General features: G+C 43.8%; 3 protein-coding genes across 4 annotated transcripts; 2 read left to right on the plus strand and 1 right to left on the minus strand.

Moving 5' to 3' along the window:
* Positions 1–4497: 4497 nt before the first annotated feature.
* Positions 4498–8673, plus strand: LOC123181062 (uncharacterized protein At1g03900). 2 transcript variants are annotated; one of them, XM_044593276.1, is made up of 4 exons: positions 4498–4757; positions 4842–5365; positions 7798–8079; positions 8236–8673. In XM_044593276.1, the coding sequence occupies exons 2-4, from the start codon at positions 4874–4876 to the stop codon at positions 8302–8304; spliced, it is 843 nt and encodes a 280-aa protein (XP_044449211.1). In that variant the 5' UTR covers positions 4498–4757; positions 4842–4873; the 3' UTR covers positions 8305–8673. The 2 variants fall into 2 exon arrangements, with proteins under 2 accessions (XP_044449211.1, XP_044449212.1); XM_044593277.1 differs by having other exon boundaries at positions 4522–4757; positions 4839–5365.
* Positions 8674–9182: 509 nt separating this feature from the next.
* Positions 9183–13865, plus strand: LOC123181061 (serine/threonine-protein kinase tricornered). The gene is made up of 13 exons (XM_044593275.1): positions 9183–9698; positions 10070–10244; positions 10332–10415; positions 10504–10745; positions 10850–11075; positions 11507–11586; positions 11670–11754; positions 11860–11991; positions 12123–12236; positions 12323–12370; positions 12481–12565; positions 13335–13388; positions 13462–13865. Exons 1-13 carry the CDS (start codon positions 9496–9498, stop codon positions 13626–13628), a joined length of 1695 nt encoding a protein of 564 aa, XP_044449210.1. The 5' UTR covers positions 9183–9495; the 3' UTR covers positions 13629–13865.
* A 1614-nt stretch (positions 13866–15479) lies between these two features.
* LOC123181063 (vacuolar protein sorting-associated protein 2 homolog 3) lies at positions 15480–19135 on the minus strand. Its single transcript, XM_044593278.1, has 11 exons — positions 18957–19135; positions 18687–18731; positions 18046–18080; positions 17745–17795; positions 17554–17658; positions 17400–17471; positions 17127–17198; positions 16888–16968; positions 16748–16783; positions 16603–16658; positions 15480–15870 (listed from the first exon to the last, which is right to left on the minus strand). The coding sequence occupies exons 1-11, from the start codon at positions 18988–18990 to the stop codon at positions 15819–15821; spliced, it is 639 nt and encodes a 212-aa protein (XP_044449213.1). The 5' UTR covers positions 18991–19135; the 3' UTR covers positions 15480–15818.
* Positions 19136–19313: the final 178 nt, after the last annotated feature.

Raw genomic sequence — 19313 nt, forward strand, 5'->3', positions numbered from 1 at the left:
ACCATGTCCGATCATCACGTGAGATGGAGTAGTTTCAACGGTGAACATCACTATGTTGATCATATCTACTATATGATTCACGCTCGACCTTTCGGTCTCCGTGTTCCGAGGCCATATCTGTTATATGCAAGGCTCGTCAAGCTTAACCTGAGTATTCCGCGTGTGCAACTGTTTTGCACCCGTTGTATTTGAACGTAGAGCCTATCACACCCGATCATCACGTGGTGTCTCAGCACGAAGAACTTTCGCAACGGTGCATACTCAGAAAGAACACTTATACTTTGATAATTTAGTGAGGGATCATCTTATAATGCTACCGTCAATCAAAGCAAGATAAGATGCATAAAAGATAAACATCACATGCAATCAATATAAGTGATATGATATGGCCATCATCATCTTGTGCTTGTGATCTCCATCTCCGAAGCACCGTCATGATCACCACCATCACCGGCGCGACACCTTGATCTCCATCATAGCATCGTTGTCGTCTCGCCAATCTTATGCTTCTACGACTATCGCTACCGCTTAGTGATAAAGTAAAGCATTACAGGGCGATTGCATTGCATACAATAAAGTGACAACCATATGGCTCCTGCCAGTTGCCGATAACTCGGTTACAAAACATGATCATCTCATACAATAAAATTTAGCATCATGTCTTGACCATATCACATCACAACATGCCCTACAAAAACAAGTTAGACGTCCTCTACTTTGTTGTTGCAAGTTTTACGTGGCTGCTACGGGCTTAGCAAGAACCGTTCTTACCTACGCATCAAAAACCACAACGATAGTTTGTCAAGTTGGTGTTGTTTTAACCTTCGCAAGGACCGGGCGTAGCCACACTCGGTTCAACTAAAGTTGGAGAAACTGACACCTGCCAGCCACCTCTGTGCAAAGCACGTTGGAAGAACCAGTCTCGCGTAAGCGTACGCGTAATGTCGGTCCGGGCCGCTTCATCCAACAATACCGCCGAACCAAAGTATGACATGCTGGTAAGCAGTATGACTTATATCGCCCACAACTCACTTGTGTTCTACTCGTGCATATGACATCTACGCATAAAACCAGGCTCGGATGCCACTGTTGGGGAACGTAGTAATTTCAAAAAAATTCCTACGCACACGCAAGATCATGGTGATGCATAGCAACGAGAGGAGAGAGTGTTGTCCACGTACCCTCGTAGACCGAAAGCGGAAGCGTTAACACAACGCGGTTGATGTAGTCGTACGTCTTCACGATCCGACCGATCAAGTACCGAACGTATGGCACCTCCGAGTTCAGCACACGTTCAGCTCGATGACGTCCCTCGAACTCCGATCCAGCCGAGTGTTGAGGGAGAGTTTCATCAGCACGACGGCGTGGTGATGATGATGATGTTCTACCGACGCAGGGCTTTGCCTAAGCACCGCTACGATATTATCGAGGTGTAATATGGTGGAGGGGGGCACCGCACACGGCTAAGAGATCAATGATCAATTGTGTTGTGTCCATGGGGTGCCCCCCTGCCCCTGTATATAAAGGATCAAAGGGGGGGAGGTGCGGCCAGCCTTGGGGCGCGCCAGGAGGAGTCCTACTCCCACCGGGAGTAGGACTCCCCCCTTTTCCTAGTTGGATTAGGACTTGGGAGGGGGGAAAGAGGAGAGGGAGAAGAAGGAAGGGGGGCGCCGCCCCCTTCTCCTTGTCCTATTCGGACTAGGGGGGAGGGGCGCGCGGCCCAGCCCTAGCCGCCTCTCCTCTTTTCCACCTAGGCCCACTAAGGCCCATTATGTTGCCGGGGGGTTCCGGTAACCTCCCGGTACTCCGGTAAAATCCCGATTTCACCCGGAACACTTCCGATATCCAAACATAGGCTTCCAATATATCAATCTTTATGTCTCGATCATTTCGAGACTCCTCGTCATGTCCGTGATCACATCCGGGACTCCGAACTACCTTCGGTACATCAAAACACATAAACTCATAATATAACCGTCATCGAACTTTAAGCGTGCGGACCCTACGGGTTCGAGAACTATGTAGGCATGACCGAGACACGTCTCCGGTCAATAACCAATAGCGGAACCTGGATGCTCATATTGGCTCCCACATATTCTACGAAGATCTTTATCGGTCAGACCGCATAACAACATACGTTGTTCCCTTTGTCATCGGTATGTTACTTGCCCGAGATTCGATCGTCGGTATCTCAATACCTAGTTCAATCTCGTTACCGGCAAGTCTCTTTACTCGTTCTGTAATACATCATCTCGCAACAAACTCATTATTTGCAATGCTTGCAAGGCTTAAGTGATGTGTATTACCGAGAGGGCCCAGAGATACCTCTCCGACAATCGGAGTGACAAATCATAATCTCGAAATACACCAACCCAACAAGTACCTTCGGAGACACCTGTAGAGCACCTTTATAATCACCCAGTTATGTTGTGACGTTTGGTAGCACACAAAGTGTTCCTCCGATAAACGGGAGTTGCATAATCTCATAGTCATAGGAACATGTATAAGTCACGAAGAAAGCAATAGCAACATACTAAACGATCAAGTGCTAAGCTAACGGAATGGGTCAAGTCAATCACATCATTCTCCTAATGATGTGATCCCGTTAATCAAATGACAACTCATGTCTATGGCTAGGAAACATAACCATCTTTGATCAACGAGCTAGTCTAGTAGAGGCATACTAGTGACACTCTGTTTGTCTATGTATTCACACATGTATCATGTTTCCGGTTAATACAATTCTAGCATGAATAATAAACATTTATCATGATATAAGGAAATAAATAATAACTTTATTATTGCCTCTAGGGCATATTTCCTTCAGCAGGCCCACGCGCCTGGGGGGTGGGCGCGCCCCCCACCCTCGTGGGCGCCCCGGGACTCTCCTGGCCCAACTCTTTTACTCCGGGGTCTTCTTTTGGTCCATAAAAAATCATCAAAAATTGGCACGTCAATTGGACTCCGTTTGATATTCTTTTTTGTAAAACTCAAAAACAATGAAAAAACAGAAACTGGCACTGGGCTCTAGGTTAATAGGTTAGTCCCAAAAATCATATAGAATAGCATATAAATGCATATAAAACATCTAAGATGGATAATATAATAGCATGAATATTTCATAAATTATAGATACGTTGGAGACGTATCACTTCTCCACTGCCTCTTCGGGTACATCCCCTCGTCGGAGGAGAGCAGCACCACCACGAACGACGGCAACGACAATCCTCCCACTGCGGACGCCTACATGGAGGAGATGGACCGCCGCGTCGCCGACCGCAAGGGCAAGGGCCCGGCCAGGAAGTGGTGAATTCCGGCCACCCCGAGCTGCTATGTTCATATTTTTAGTTGTTTTTATAGTGTATTTAGATTGAATTTGAACTCCGTCGACCCTTTTGGATGAATGTCCGATGACCGAAATGCTATGTTCTATGTTTGTATGTCGTCTACGTACTTGCATGTGTTTGTATGAAAAAGGTGTAGGACATTTGAGGTACGTGGTTCTGGGGAGGGCGGAATGGCAACTGCCCGGGCATCGGCAGCGGACGCGGCCAGACGCGCTCGTGGGTGTTTGGGAGGCACAATTTGCCAATCGTGGTTGTGGATGCTCTAAAGAACTACTCATGTAACACCAAACTTAAGATTGATATACGTTATTTGCTAATTGCAGACCTTACTTTTGACCTGCCACCTAAAATGTATTAAGAGATTCTTTGAAAAAAAAATTGTGGGCACAAGGTTGAACAACAACTAGCAAGCAAGATCTCAAATAATAGCGATTTTTGGTTCATCTATTCATGGTATCATCACTTTTTTCTTTGATAAACACATAACAAGTGCATATGCTCACATACATGCACACACACTCAACCTGTGAACATATACACACATTCTCCTATAGATGCGTTTGATAGGCGGATCTAACAACTTTTAAGATTGACGAATGCATCACAGACGTTAAACTCACTTTCTCTCATCCATGAAAATGAAAGCTCTTATTGAAAGGAAATGGAAACTCCGTTTGACCCGTGTCATCAGGGCGAAATTAAACGCTCAAAACGTGGGTGCCAGGCCTAGGAAGGATATGAAATTACAGTCGTTGATGTCAAATCTGACAGTCCAATCACACTCGACTGGACTTTTGCAAGATTTTACAAATAATTGGCGTAGAATAAAAAATTATTCATCGGGGATTGCAACAAGGCTCGTGTTACAAAACATCGAGAACAACATAATCTTGTTGCAAAGGCCCAACAACTCACCTAAGGGATCCAACTGCTGTCCGTGGCTCCATCGAACAACAGTTCAGGCGGTTGATCTTTTAGGATTATCATCCGACGGACGCGTAGCCGGATAGTATCATGAACCGATATGAGCCCAGGTATTCCATGGTGCCTAGGAGATATAATATAAAGTTAGGGTAGTTTTTAAAAAATAATTAAAATTAGGGTAGTTGATGTGAAGTCTGACGGCGCAGGCGCGCTCGACTGAACGTTTGCAAAGGAGACCCCGAAACAGAAAAGTATCCCGATCAGAGGGGCAAATCGTTAAGCGTAACATTCTGATTTCTGCTGCTGCTGCTGCTGCTGCTCCTCCTCCTCGCACCTTCCACCCTTCGATACCACGTCTTCTCCTTCTCTACCTTCTCCCCATCAAGAACCCAATCCAAACCTCAGCTTCGAACGAATCCCAAGCGATTCCCCAAGAGGTTTCATTTTGCGTCAGATCAAGCCCAGAATCCGCCACTACCCGCCGAGGTGAGATGATCCGGATCTTTGGTCGTATGTTAGCACCCTCTCCTAATCTGATCTCGGCGGCCATTGTCTATTCGATTGTAGCAGTGAAGTAGAGCGGCGAGCGGCGAGGAGGGACCATGGCGTCGTTGCCAGAGGAGGAGGAGGCCTTCGAGCACACGCTGCTGGTGGTGCGCGAGGTGTCGGTGTTCAAGATCCCGCCGCGCACCACCAGCGGCGGCTACAAGTGCGGCGAGTGGCTGCAGACGGACAAGATCTGGACGGGCCGCCTCCGCGTGGTGTCGTGCGGCGACCGCTGCGAGATCCGGCTCGAGGACCCGGGCTCCGGGGACCTCTTCGCCGCCTGCTTCGTGCTGCCCGGCCAGAGGGACAGCGCCGTCGAGACCGTGCTCGACTCGTCGCGCTACTTCGTGCTCCGCATCGAGGACGGCAGGGGGAAGCATGCCTTCGTCGGCCTGGGCTTCGGCGAGCGCAATGAGGCCTTCGACTTCAACGTGGCCCTGTCGGATCACGAGAAGTATGTCAAGAGGGAGCAAGATAAGGAGACCGGTGGCGAGGAGGCAGACGACAGCCAGATTGACATCCACCCGGCAGTGAATCGCCGGCTCAAGGTAACAGAAAAATGCCCAGCTTCTCTCTTTGCTATTGCTCAGCTATAGTGTAATCTGATTGATCAAAGGCTACATTTTTCACTGCCAAATTAGTTGCTCCTTATCTGAAATATGTTCACAATTTTTCATAAATGAATTGAAAATGTGTTCTGATACAAACTGTTTATCCAAGTAGGTGAAGTATCTACTATGCTGCTACAAAATGTCGACTTCTTCCTTCAAAATAATAAGGGCCAGTAGAAAGTTACATAATGACCAAATGAACAATCACAGATATGTTACTAATTGCTTTGTACTTCCTCTGTAAAGAAATATAAGAGCGCTTAGTGATCTAAACGCTCTTATATTTCTTTACGGAGGGAGTATGACATTTGGTGATATAGCTTACTTGCCCACTTCATTATTACTCTATCTCCCACTTAGAGCATCTCCAATGGATGATGTAGATGTAAAAATAACTGATTTTTACTTCACGAAGGCACAAAAACGGTGCCCAATAGATGATGTAGATGCAAATAAAAAAAACTTTTGCTCGAGTTTTCTCCATGATGTAAAATAGGGCACCAAGTGATGCAATTTGCATCACTTGGGCCGCTCGAGCAAAACGTGAGCAAAACGTGCGCAGCCTCAACTGCCACGCGAAACGTTCCCGCCGCGTGCCCGCTCCCCACCGACCACCGCCGCCGGCGATTTCGGTCGGCAAGGCTGCGGCTGCCGCTCGTCCGTCCTCCTCTGAGTTTGCCGCGACCCCGCTTCCCCACCCCCGTTACCCCGGATTGCTGCCGGAGGTGTAGCCGTGCCGATTTGGATCCGCCGCTGCGTAGTGTTTCGGCCGATTCGGCTGTTGGCCGGAGTGCCGACGCCTGTGATGGCTCGCGGAGCTCGTGGTCGTTGTCTGTCGTAGGTCTTCTAGCCGCCGGAGCTACCACGGGCAGGTGCGCAACCGCTGTGACCAAGCCGAGCAGCTGCTGCTTCGGTCGGCATCGCGGGTGCCGCCTCGCCGAAATTACGGGCAGCCCCCTACTGGCACGCGTCAACGAGGCAGAGGAGAGGCTCTATGACTGGCGCGACTACCATCTTCGAATATTGATGATGATTTGTTTGAGATGATTTGTGATTTTAAGATGATTTAGGATTTATTGGAGATGATTTTGATGTTATTTGGTTGAAATATGTATGAAATTGTGGAGCGGTTGTTGTGTGGCTGCCCTGTTTTACATCAGTTATTGGAGCACTAGTACCCTATTTTACATCATCTGTTGGAGTTGGAGGTTTTTGGTGATGTAAAAAACCACTTTTTGGTGATGTAAATTTTACTCGAAGCACAATTTGGTGATGTATTTTACATCATCTATTGAAGATGCTCTTGATTGTCGGTTCACTTTGTGCATATATCCTTGCATTCATGGTCAAGCAAAAGAACAATGATGGGTGTTGGTGGGCCGTCCTGACTATATGCAGGCAGACGTGTCCGCGCGGCCGAAATTGCACTAATCCTAATTACTTTAATAACCGTGCTAGTTTTAATTATGGGTATGCGAACAGTCACGGCATGCGGACGCCGTCTGCGTGCATCCCTAGTCTTGATAGGACCCACTTGCACACCGCTTAGGGTCTTGCTGAGGGATATATTAAGACCGCATGAAGTGAAGGCTGCTATAGATGCAATGAATTTGGTTTTTAACATAACAGGCATGCCATGAAGATGAGAAAACATCGAACCAAACCACCGCAAAATTTAGTAAGGCGTTGTTAGATTGCACATATAGGTGAAAATTACCCGGTTACTGGCTTAGCTGGCCAAAAATGGTGTCAGAAATTTGTATGTAGCGATCTAGGTTCTACTGGATTAGAGTCTACACATGAATTGTTCGTCCCATGTCCATTGTCATTTTTCTCCATGTGTATGTAACTTCTGAAGGGGAGCCTTGGCGCAGTGGTAAAGCTGCTGCCTTGTGACCATGAGGTCACGGGTTCAAGTCCTGGAAACAGCCTCTTACAGAAATGTAGGGAAAGGCTGCGTACAATAGACCCAAAGTGGTCGGACCCTTCCCTGGACCCTGCGCAAGCGGGAGCTACATGCACTGGGCTGCCCCCCTTTTTTTTGTATGTAACTTCTGCTCATCTAGCAGTCCTAGATGGTTGAAGCTTTGATAGAGTTAGGTTTCTGGTTATTATCACATGGTTGATATTTGTGATATGATACACCACTTTTTTGGTCTATTATTTCTTATATGGATGCAAAAATTTGAAGCTGAGACACACTTTATCCAGTATCCTTGTAAGATGCATGCATGTTCTCTAATAGTAGTTTGTCTCTATAAGAGGTTAAGCCATCAGGGTAATGGAACTAATGCTTTTGCCTGATGCATGACCCCTATGGTTGTATATCTGTTCCTGACCTTTTGATGATGGTGTCCCTGCTGTTGTAGGAAGGTGAAACCATTAGGATAAACGTGAAAAACAAGCCATCAACTGGAAGTGGCATGCTTTCCTCTGCTGGCTTATCTGGTGGGGCCACTGAAAAACCTAAAGCAAGCATGCTTCTTGCACCACCGCCAGGTGCAACCGGGAAGCTTCGGTCTCCGCTCCCACCTCCCCCTAATGACTCTGCATCTGCAAGAATGAGTTCTGGACCCAATGCTGGAACCAGGGCCTCAAAAGAACCTACCAAGAAAAGCATCGACCCCTTTTCAGATATTTCTGCTATAGAGGTGAGAATTAAATTTTGTACTTACACTACAATCTCTACGCTTCTTGCAATATATGATTGTAAGTGATACCCGCCCAGCTTCTCATTTTGCTATGTCTTGTGTTGGTGGCTTACACATCTCCTCTCTTCTCGGACTTCCATTATCTGTGGTATGCAGCGAAGCCTACCCTCGTCTACTGAACTGGGACAAACAAAAAGCACCGGTGCCGGATGGGCAGCATTTTGACAACAGAATGCCATCTGCTGTGTCACAGACAAAGAAAATTGTGTGACTGAAAAAGTACACAAAATTTCTACTCACTGGAGCTTGTACCCTATGAAATCACATGGTGAAAAATGACGATCTGCATCCACTTGGTACTTGAAAAATAAACCTTTGGGGAGGTGCTGTTATCTATCAAGGCATCAACCCGCATGGATTCAGGGAGCTTCGAAAGTCTGAATATTTTCCTGAATAGAAGTGTGGGTTTCCTTGTTTGTCATATTTGTGTTTGCCAGATCTCATATACTGATACAAGAATCATACTGACCTCCACTTGTATTTCTGTCCTGAAAGATTCGAGAGTACTGTTTATGCGAAAAGCTTGTTTTATTCTATCATTTGCGAAGATTCGTTTGAGAACTAGAGCACGGTTATGCTTGTTCTCTGCGCTGATCTGATGATGGTTTTATAGCAACAACCACCATACAAACATCTGGAATAGCAACATTGAACAGTTGTCCCAAGAATGATTCTGAATATGAAGTGTATACCCTAACAAAATGAAATTTAAAAACAAAAATTACCATTAGCAGAAGGGAACGAAACAAGCAATATGTGAGCATTTCACCATACATGGACGCCAGCACCGTTGTTTTTTATTTTTTATTTTTAAGTAGACGCCAGCATGATTTTGCCCATATCAAATGAAGAGAAGTAAAGCAAAGCCACAAAACTCATAAAAACGGTATCACAGCTTCAATAATTTGGGTTTGTTAGATTGTCAATGGATTGTTGTAGTCCCTCTCATCCATATTAATTGCCGCAGCTTTTGTACAACTTTATATGGATCAGAGGAAGTACTTTTTTTTTCCTTAGGAAACACACTCAACCAAAGCCACTCATTCAACTGTGTATTTTTAGCATCCCCTGTTTCTAGCCTACAGGCTGGCTTCTGTGCCACCAGCTAAAACATTTGGCGACTATATTTCAACGCGCTCGGGCCTAAAATTCAGGCCAAAATTCCCCACCATTTTGGAGCCATGCAAACAAAATTGTGATCCTAACTTCGGGGGCAGTTCATTCACATGTAGATGGATTTTTACCCCAAACAAATTTTGCCTCAGTCAAGACAAGTATTGGATGCAGTTTCTTCCTAGACAAGGGTGCCTCATAGGCTTATGCATTTGATAGTTTCTTGCTCTTATCCCGTTTGCAATGGATTCTGCGAGGAGCTGGTTCAACAAGCTCCAAACGAGGGAGAAATCCGTCGGCAAGAAGAAAGATATGCCTCCAAGTGGCAAGGAAGGGACCGATGAAGCACCTTCCAGCGCTACGAAGCAAAGGGTTGCCGCGGCAAAGCAGTACATCGAGAAGCACTACAAGGAGCAGATGAAACATCTACAGGACAGGAAAGAGAGGTAAGTAATGAGGATCCGTGCCGCATCTTGGCCGATTGTCATAAGTTTTAACTGTCAATAAGGTCTAGTATTTTACCGGCCCATGATGTAATATGTTTGCCCATATGCAAAATGATAATTGTGAGACCTTTCACGTGTCGTTTCCGTACAACCTTGTGATCCCTGATAAAAGAAATGATTGAATTCAGGAATACTTTGTGTGGTAATTGTCCTATATGTATAAGTTGTGGATTAATGTAATCCTACGAACCATTAAAGCATTATATGCTCATAACATGATTTTGTTCGCGATAGGATTTTACATTGCTGGCCATGTTTAATTTCAAGAAATAATGCTTTAACTGGTGATTTTTTTTTGTTTCACAATATAGACGGTATAGTTTTGAAAGGAAGCTAGCAGATGCCAATGTGTCCGAGGAGGAGCAGAACAACATCCTGAAGCAATTTGAGAAGAAGGAGACAGAGTACATGCGTTTGCAGAGGCACAAAATGAGTGCCGAGGATTTTGACCTGCTGACAGTGATAGGGAAAGGAGCATTTGGTGAGGTAAAACTTCCATGCAAATGTAGGCTCACTCTACGTCCTCTTTCCATCTGTTCTTTCTTCCCAATTTCTGCAAAATTTTCCTTCTAGGTTAGGATCTGCAGAGAGAAGACCACAGGGAATGTCTATGCAATGAAGAAACTCAAGAAGTCAGAAATGCTTCGCCGAGGTCAGGTATGACTATCTTGTGATAAGAATTCTGGGTGTGCGTTTACGTCGAATTGTTCGCTCCGTCTCTGATCATACTTTGGATTTCACACAGGTTGAGCATGTCAGAGCCGAAAGGAACCTCCTTGCCGAAGTGGACCACCATTGCATTGTGAAGCTGTATTGTTCTTTCCAAGATAACGAATTTCTGTATCTCATAATGGAGTACCTTCCTGGAGGCGACATGATGACATTGCTGATGAGAAAAGACACGTTGACCGAGGACGAGGCTAGGTTCTATGTTGGCGAAACGGTTCTCGCGATAGAAGCAATCCACAAGCACAGCTACATCCACAGGTATGTGTTCGGCTCCTATAAATGGTACTTTTTTTTGCGGGAACCTATAAATTATACTTGGTATTTTGGAGATTTCCTTATGAACTTGGTACTTGATCTTCCAGAGATATCAAGCCTGATAATCTGCTCCTAGATAGATATGGCCACTTGAGACTATCCGATTTTGGGCTATGCAAACCACTTGACTATGCAGCCTTCCCTGACTTGAATGAGAAGGATGTCACGCCTAATAGAACATCATCGGCTCATGGTGATGGAAGACAACAAACTACGCCGAAACGCACACAACAAGAACAGCTGGAGCACTGGCAAAAGAACAGAAGAACTTTGGTCAGTATTACCTACACCTTATTGAACTGATCATTAATCATTAGTAGCTTATCCATAAATAAACTATGAGAGAGCGGGCATTGTTGTTCGTGTTAAGTATATTATATCTCCTCTTCCTATCCACGTCTTTTGGAATAGTTGGTTGATAGGAATATCTTAACATGGTATCAGACCTGAGATCTTGTGTTCAAGTCTCAATCCCTGCATTTTCCCCAATCATTTATCCACGCCCACGTCGGGTGTGGGGGGAGGTGTTGATCATTCCATATCCACGTCGGATGTGAAGGGGGGGGGGTTGTTAAGTATATTATATCTCCTCTTCCTATCAAATCGGTCTTTTGGGATAGTTGGTTGATAGGAATATCTTAACAGTTCGTTCGGCCGCTTTTGAACTGTTTCCATGTTTCTGACATGCCCTTAAATGATTGCAGGCTTACTCCACTGTTGGTACACCCGACTACATTGCTCCAGAAGTTCTTCTGAAGAAAGGTTATGGGATGGAGTGCGACTGGTAAGCATAATTTTCGGTATATCACATGCCATTGCATCTGTTGAGTTTCACTCAAATACAAAATGGTTTCCCACTTTGTTTAGGTGGTCACTTGGTGCTATCATGTATGAAATGCTAGTGGGGTATCCCCCATTCTACTCGGACGAACCTATGACAACTTGCAGAAAGGTAGTCATGGGTATCCCCCATTCTACTCGGATTTCCAAGTTTTATTGTTCTCTGCTTTCATCTTATGCAATTTTGTTCTCGTTGCGCATATGTGGGCCACGACAGATTGTGAACTGGAGAACTCACCTTAAATTTCCGGAAGAAGCACGGCTAACGCTGGATGCAAAAGATCTAATAAGTAGACTCTTATGCAGCGTTGACCAACGCCTCGGTACAAAAGGTGCAGAGGAAATTAAGGTTGTTATGTGTCCTTTAAGAATGCCTTGAAACATGCCTCCAATCAAATATCTGAGTCCTTTAAAAAGAAAAGAAAAAAATGGTGCCACTACCGAATTTTTCTTCATACTACTTTGCATGTTCAATATTAGGAGCACATCTGGTTTAATGAAGTAGACTGGGAGAAATTGTATGAAACCGAAGCTGCATACTTACCTCAAGTAACGGATGAGTTGGACACTCAGAATTTTGAGAAATTTGAAGAGGTGGGCAGTTGGTTTTCTTCTAAATTATGTTCTTCTTCATCTCCAGAAGTCAGTACAATTTTTTTTTAATTATGTTGTATTTGCAGTCTTCCGATCATTCTCAAGCTTCATCAAAGACAGGCCCTTGGAGGAAGGTAATTTGCATTTATATATAAACTCTTTCGTTAACATTACAAATTTCAACCTATGTATGCAATAATTTGGACCGCCTTTTCCCCCATCTATTCTGTCATTTGCCTTGCAGATGCTTTCATCAAAGGACCTGAATTTCGTGGGCTATACTTACAAGAACTTTGAACTTGTGAATGATGATGAAGTTCTTGAAATGGGTACTGTGTACTTTCGACTTTCTTTAAATAACTATGTTTGCCTCTTCCATTGCCACCATTTGTTCTTGTTATAGCCGATTATATAAGCAGATATACCATGATTCGAACTGTGTGAACATGTTGAAGTTATTCATCTTGTGTCAATTTTCAAAATTCATGAGTTTGTTATGCCACAAGTTATTTTTTAGGTAGAAACAAATCTATTTTGAATCATGAACTGCTGTGCTTGGTCTGACTTGAGCCTTAAACTATGAATCAATCAATATGAACCCAAAACTTTCTAATCCCGTCTAACATGAACCCTAATCTGGCTTTGAAAAGTAGTTTCATTACACCTGTCACAAATGTTAAAAGTGATTTAGGATGTATGGAATTATATGAAATTAGAAACCGCAAACATTCCTCCAAATATTGGAATGTTTACGAGAGAATCCCTTTTTTTTTGTGTGTGGAATACAATGATCTTATTAGTTGAATTTGTTTCCTTTGTTCTTCATAGCACTCTCCATCCCCATGAGTAGTTGTATTCGAGAATTTTTTTTACATCTCCATGAGTAGTTTAAGATTTTTTTTCGAAACCTTAGACGACATAACAACCTTTCAAGACTTGACCTTCTTATTTAAATAGTGACTCTGAAAGTCTGAATCTTCAGAGTTTCAGGAAATTCTGAGGAAATTTACGAACAGCCATAAACAGTGCCATGCTATACCGTTACCATTTTCTTGCTCACTAACAATGCCTTGTTTAACCCACTGCGCGCGCACACAGCTGGTCTGAAGAAGAAGGAGAAGGCGAAGAGACCAAGCGTCAAATCCCTCTTCGGTACGCACCATTCTCGTGCTCAGCTGTGATATGTTTCTCTTGACGAAAAACTTATGCTGCTATAATCACGTAGATGAGCCTGACGGAGAGGAGGAGCAGCAAGCGTCCGGCGAAGACGACGATGACGGCGAAGGCAGCGTCCGGAACCGGAAGACGGAGCCCGAGCCCGAGCTGACGAGGAGCCTCAGCTTGCCGTCCCCCTCCGCCGACAAGCCCAGCCTCGCCTTACCAACGGATTAACGACAGCATCGATTCTTTCCCTTTGTGTACTCTGGACCTTTACGCTATGTCATCAAGTCGGTGCTGTTCCCTTGGATTGATCTATGTATGTACGTCGTTATGCGTCCATCTAGCTCGTAGTGTTATTTCAAACCGGATTAGCTGGAGGGGTTGATACTGCACATGCAAAAACGATTGGAAAAGCTACCTAGGGGTCTTCGGAAGAAAGGATAAACATGGTGATTGTTTATAATTGTTTGGAGGATAGCATTCTTTCTGGACTGCAATAGCTAGCGAACATTCGGTGGGAGGAATGGCATTTGCGAACTTTTTGCTAGCAGTTTCTTTAGATTCGCATGATATTTTCTTAACGTAAGAATTTCTTCGTAGGATTAGCTTTTTCTTCAGAGAAAGGCATTTTTCTCCTAAAACTGCCACCATTTATTCTTGCGTTGCAACTAAAACTGCTAAAAAGATGCGTTCGCTTGCCATCCTCTCCTAGAAAACCTCATAAAAAAATACAATTTGTTGTACCGTTTCTTTTATTTTACTCCCTTCGTTCCAAAATTCTTGTTCGTATCTAGACAAATCTAAGACAAGAAGATGTATCTAATATCCATATTTAGACAAATTTAAGACAAGAATTTTAGAACGGAGGGAGTATTTGTTTATCAATTCCTACCATTCCATGCAATTTAATCTTGGAACTAGCAGGACGAGAAACTTGAAAACCTTCTTCACGTGTTGAGGACAAGTTTATGTTGTGTTTTGTGTGCAGGTATCAGTGACTTTTTTTCTGCTAGAAAACTTTCGGTCTATTCATCTTTAATCATTATAGTACAGCGAACACCTGAAATAATAAAAATTCTCATCAAGTTCCAAACAGATTTAGATCCTCGCCCGTTGTCTGGCTAGCGGGGCCACCGTTGCTACCTACTGTAGCATCGTAGAGGAGGTATCTCATACCCCAGCTCCTATCAATTGGGAGGTATCTCATACCCCGTCTCCCGATCTATTTTTGCCACAAGACCCAAAATTGTTTGGATAGCCTTATGAACAAACATGATGGCGTGTATGTTCGTGTCCGACACAAACCCTCTAATTCAAGGACACCTAGCAGCACCCCAATGTCATGAGCCCACTGCTAGACGTACAAGACATGCGAAGGTGTAACATCTGGAATGGCAAATGTGCTTGATATTTATGAGGGGTCTTTCTACCATTCAACATGCATAGAAATAATTTGGTGAGCCCAGTGCTAGACGTACAAGACATGCGAAGGTGCAATATCTGAAGGTGCAACATCTGGGGTGGCAAATGTGCTTGATATTTACGAGGGATATTTCTACCATTCAACATGCATAGAAATAGAACCAATGTCAATCACAAACAAATAAATATTTCTTGAATAGTATGTCTCCTCCATGAAGGTCCTCCGGCGACTCCAATAGCATGGTCGGATCTCCATCCTGTTCGTCAGGCCGGGACGCCTGGATCTCCATCCGAGTAACGCGGTTGTTCTATGTCCTTCAGTTACTACAACTAGTAATGAATTACAGAGAATCACAAGCCGACATGTAGGTTGTAGTACATTATAATGATAGCGCTTAGGCTCTAGCCGACTTGACAAACCCATGACTGCATCTCATACATGAGCCATACCATTCACCGCAAACATGCAAAACCAAGTGACAAATAGGTCAAAACTGATAAATCTCTGTGTGTGGTCCAGCCCTAGTGGGGGTGGGGGGGCTGGCATAACGCCACCATTAATGTGTAATTTTGGTCCTGGACTGGGTTGTGCCCGTTTGCCATACTTTTGGTCCAGAAACGAAATTTAATGTGTAACCACCTCAAAGAAGAAAATGAAACTAGCTTGTAAAAGAAGCACATTAAACCTTACGAGCAAAGAGATACTATATGAAATATCTCTAGACTTTTTACACTAAGCATTGTAACTACCCAAACAAATCACTCCATCGAAGCATAAACTCATCAGTTCCAGCCTGCATGGCTACAGTAATAGCCAAGCAATCAATCTTTTTACAGGACTCCCTTAAGATCAAACTCTGGCGGCGTCATCTGCCCCTCACTTTCTAGTAAACCATCCCCCATCCAATATTCACAAATGCAAAATGTCTTTCAGGTCCCCAACAAGAATTTGAAGCCTAGGCACTCTGCGTGGAGAGAGGGTTGCAAAGGGGAGTCACTTTATGGATTTTTCAGAGCAGCCAGCCTCTGCTCGAGCTCTTCCAATTCCGAACTGTAAACAAGGTAACCAGTGTCATTAACATGGCAACTTATATCAGGTATAGGTGTAGATTCATGGAAGCAAGGGGAGCAGTCGTAAGCCCAATATTGAGTGGAAAAAAGATCAAGAGTACATAAATAGCTGTTGGAGATAAGTGTGCGTCAGCAATGGTCGAAGTAATAAGATCCTACACCAGATCATGTTTAATTCTTTTAAAGAAATGCAGACAAAATATCATGAATACAAAATCAAAGTAAATGTTCTACTTCGAAACTACTTTATCCTTCTTTTTTATTCGGTACACAAAAACATACTCCCTCCGTCCCAAAATAAGTGTCTCAACTTTGTAGTAATTTTAGTACAAAATTGTACTAAGGTTGAGACACTTATTTTGAGACGAAGGGAGTGTGATTACGACTCTAAGAGTTTACTCTTTTTAAATAGGATTTATTAACTATTCCGATGTGTTGCATAAGGATAACAGTGGGGAGCTAAGGTAGTCTTGGCCCATCGCAGTTTGAAGTTCAAAAAATATATTACCTCCGTACCAAAAAGCTTGTCTTAGATCTGTCTAGATACGGATGTATCTAACGTGTCTAGATACATCCGTATCTAGACAAATCTAAGACAAGCTTTTTGGGACGGAGGGAGTAGTAACCTGGATTCCTTAACAAGGTATGAAGGGTCCAAGGGGGGTATAAAAATGAAGAAAATAAATGACTAAAGATCCAGGATCCTGCATACCTCTCATCAGCCTGAACCTTCTTTCCAGCAATTCTTCCTTTGGGAGCCGAGGACAACTGCAAAACAGTGTCAGGACAAGAGAAATTTCGAACAAGAGTTAGAATCATAGTAATGAAAAAGGGGTTGCACTGGTAGCTTCAACTACCTGTGAGGCAACGTCAACACCAATCTCGTCGAGCACCTAAAAGAGACATTGAAAAGAATGAATAATCGAAGAAACATGCTAGGAAGAGTCTTTCAAAGAGATGCTACCAATTTGGATTGAGGTTGGACACTGGAAATAACCTGGTTAGCAAGCTCTTCAGTTTCGTCCTCAGCCTGGTCATCGTCTAAGACATTGTCGATTGAGTCTGACATCATCTCGTTCTGCACAAATAACAAGGATAATCAGTGCATACACTTTGTCATAATCTAATACACAGGAACCCATCACATGCTTGTGAGCTTCCCAGGAAAACAATGTAAAATCTTGTCAAATTGAAAGCAATCATTCTATGAAAGTAGGATGGCCATAAGTTGCATACCGTCCTATCCATTTGTGCTGACTGCTTTTGGAATTCTTGCATTACTTTCATTTGCTTGGCGGGATCCATTTGCTGCAGCAAAAATAAAACAAAATTTATAGTAGAACATGTGTTCCGATTCTTACAAAATTGTGTTCTACATCCCAGAACAAAGACACACAGAAGTTACTACTGTAAGATTTAAGTTCAAAGATACTGTGTTAGTATACACTTGGTTTTTAAAATTTTAAACACCTGGAATGTATCATGCCAATAAGTTTGGTAGGCTATTACCTTGTTCATAGCTCCCATCGCTTTACTCGCACTTTGCATGCCAGCAGACACTGAAGTGTTGGCCTGCATCGCCTAAGGACAGAGTACGGCAACAAAACAAGAAAATTAACTCACCACCATGTGTCGAAGAAAGAAAAGAAAGGAAAATATTCACCTGTGTGTGTGTCGCGATGCCACGAATCTGAGCTCGACTACCTTGTAAAGTAGATATTTTTTGTCTTAACCTGATCAGTTGACGGGCCAGAATTTTAGTTGCGGCCTGCCAAATAGAAGGGTATCAGGAGAACCATACTGCATGATTTAGAACAAAATTAGTGCGTCAAACCGAAATATAAGAAATAAAACCTCATTGCCAGTTTTTGCAGTCCTTTTGATTTCAGCAACTAGTCTCTTTTCCTAATTGGAACAAAAAACAAGGTGAAGCTGTGGTTACTGCTTATTCAACTGGTACAAATAAAATAGAGAAACACAGCAAGAAAATATGTGTGCGTCATATGGAGCGTGAAATATGTGAAGAACTACATGGAGCAGGCTTTAACAACTTGTCAAATGACTGAACGTATAAAGTCATTCCATTGGCAGGTATCCTGAGCATTTTTTTTCTCATTAACCACAAAAGACAGGGTATGTGATTAAACATACAGACCTCTTGTTGTAATGTCCCGATGTCCCTCTCAATACCTACAGATGACACATGTCAGGAATTAGATCATCTCGAAACCTGCATAGTTGAACTATTGGGAGAAAGCATGGCTAACATGGTTTTCTATAAAATGTCATAGTTGACATTAACCGAAATTCTCAACATGTCGTTTCTAGGACAGGATGCAGAATAGTATTTCCCTCCATGTTTCATAATTCAGTCAAACCTCAACTCCTCGAGTTTCAACAACTTTTTTAGCAAACATGCAAAAGCTTGGAGCGTATGTGTATTATGATACCGTAGAATGTAAGGAATCACAGATGGTATGTCAAACCGTGCTATACAACAGCCAAGGGCTGTGAGTACATAATATTCAATTTCAATCAAATTTCGAGCATTCAATTTACACAAAATAACAGGGATTGAACCTTAAATCAGAAGATAACCTAGATGGAAACTACAATTGCCTCGAACAGTTGATCAGAAACAATCGAATATAATGAACCAGCCTTTGATTCAACTTGCATTAATTAGGTTCAAACTACAGCTAGCACATGTAACTTGGTATACTCTGACCTAATAACTAGCATTTAAAAATGGCAATCCACTTGAGCGCCAAGTGTGCCGGAGCACAAACTACTCACCTCTTGTCGCGTTCGTCAGCTCCCGCTTGCTGTTCCTGATCGCCTCTGCACAGCAGAAACCGCAATCAGGGATTCAGAGCTCAGGGCACAACGATTGAGCTAGACACAGGCGTACGGAACCCTAGGATCGTCCCCGAAAGCAATCCGATCGATCAGAACTCGAGCTACGCAGCGCCGGCGCGCGAAGCGCAAATTGGAAAGGATCGCGTGAGCCGAGGCCAAATTAGGTGAAATTTTGAACGGTGGGGATGGGGAGGGGTTGAGTCGTACCTCGCGGCGTTGGCTTCTTCGCGAAGGGATTCATCGCTTCCTCGGTGCGCTCGCCGCCGGGAGGAATCGAGGAGGGGCGGTGGGGCGTGGGAGAAGAAGGCCGGCTACCGCGTACGTGAGGGGATGGATTCTTTGTTTGGGTTCTTCCTGGTAGTTGCGCGGAAGGGCTACCACGACTGACCGACTGGTACTTTTTTTTTTCGAATCAACTACTCCCCCGTTAGTTATTTCACACAACTCAAAATGAACTGTTTTGTACAAATACCCGTGCGTTGCAACGGACGATTAAATTAATAGAACATGGGCCTTGTCATTCCACAACACTTATTACCTTTAATTTTGACGAGCATCAGTACA

This window comes from Triticum aestivum, chromosome 1D (assembly GCF_018294505.1).
Source record: "Triticum aestivum cultivar Chinese Spring chromosome 1D, IWGSC CS RefSeq v2.1, whole genome shotgun sequence".
Classification (NCBI taxonomy): Eukaryota; Viridiplantae; Streptophyta; class Magnoliopsida; order Poales; family Poaceae; genus Triticum; species Triticum aestivum.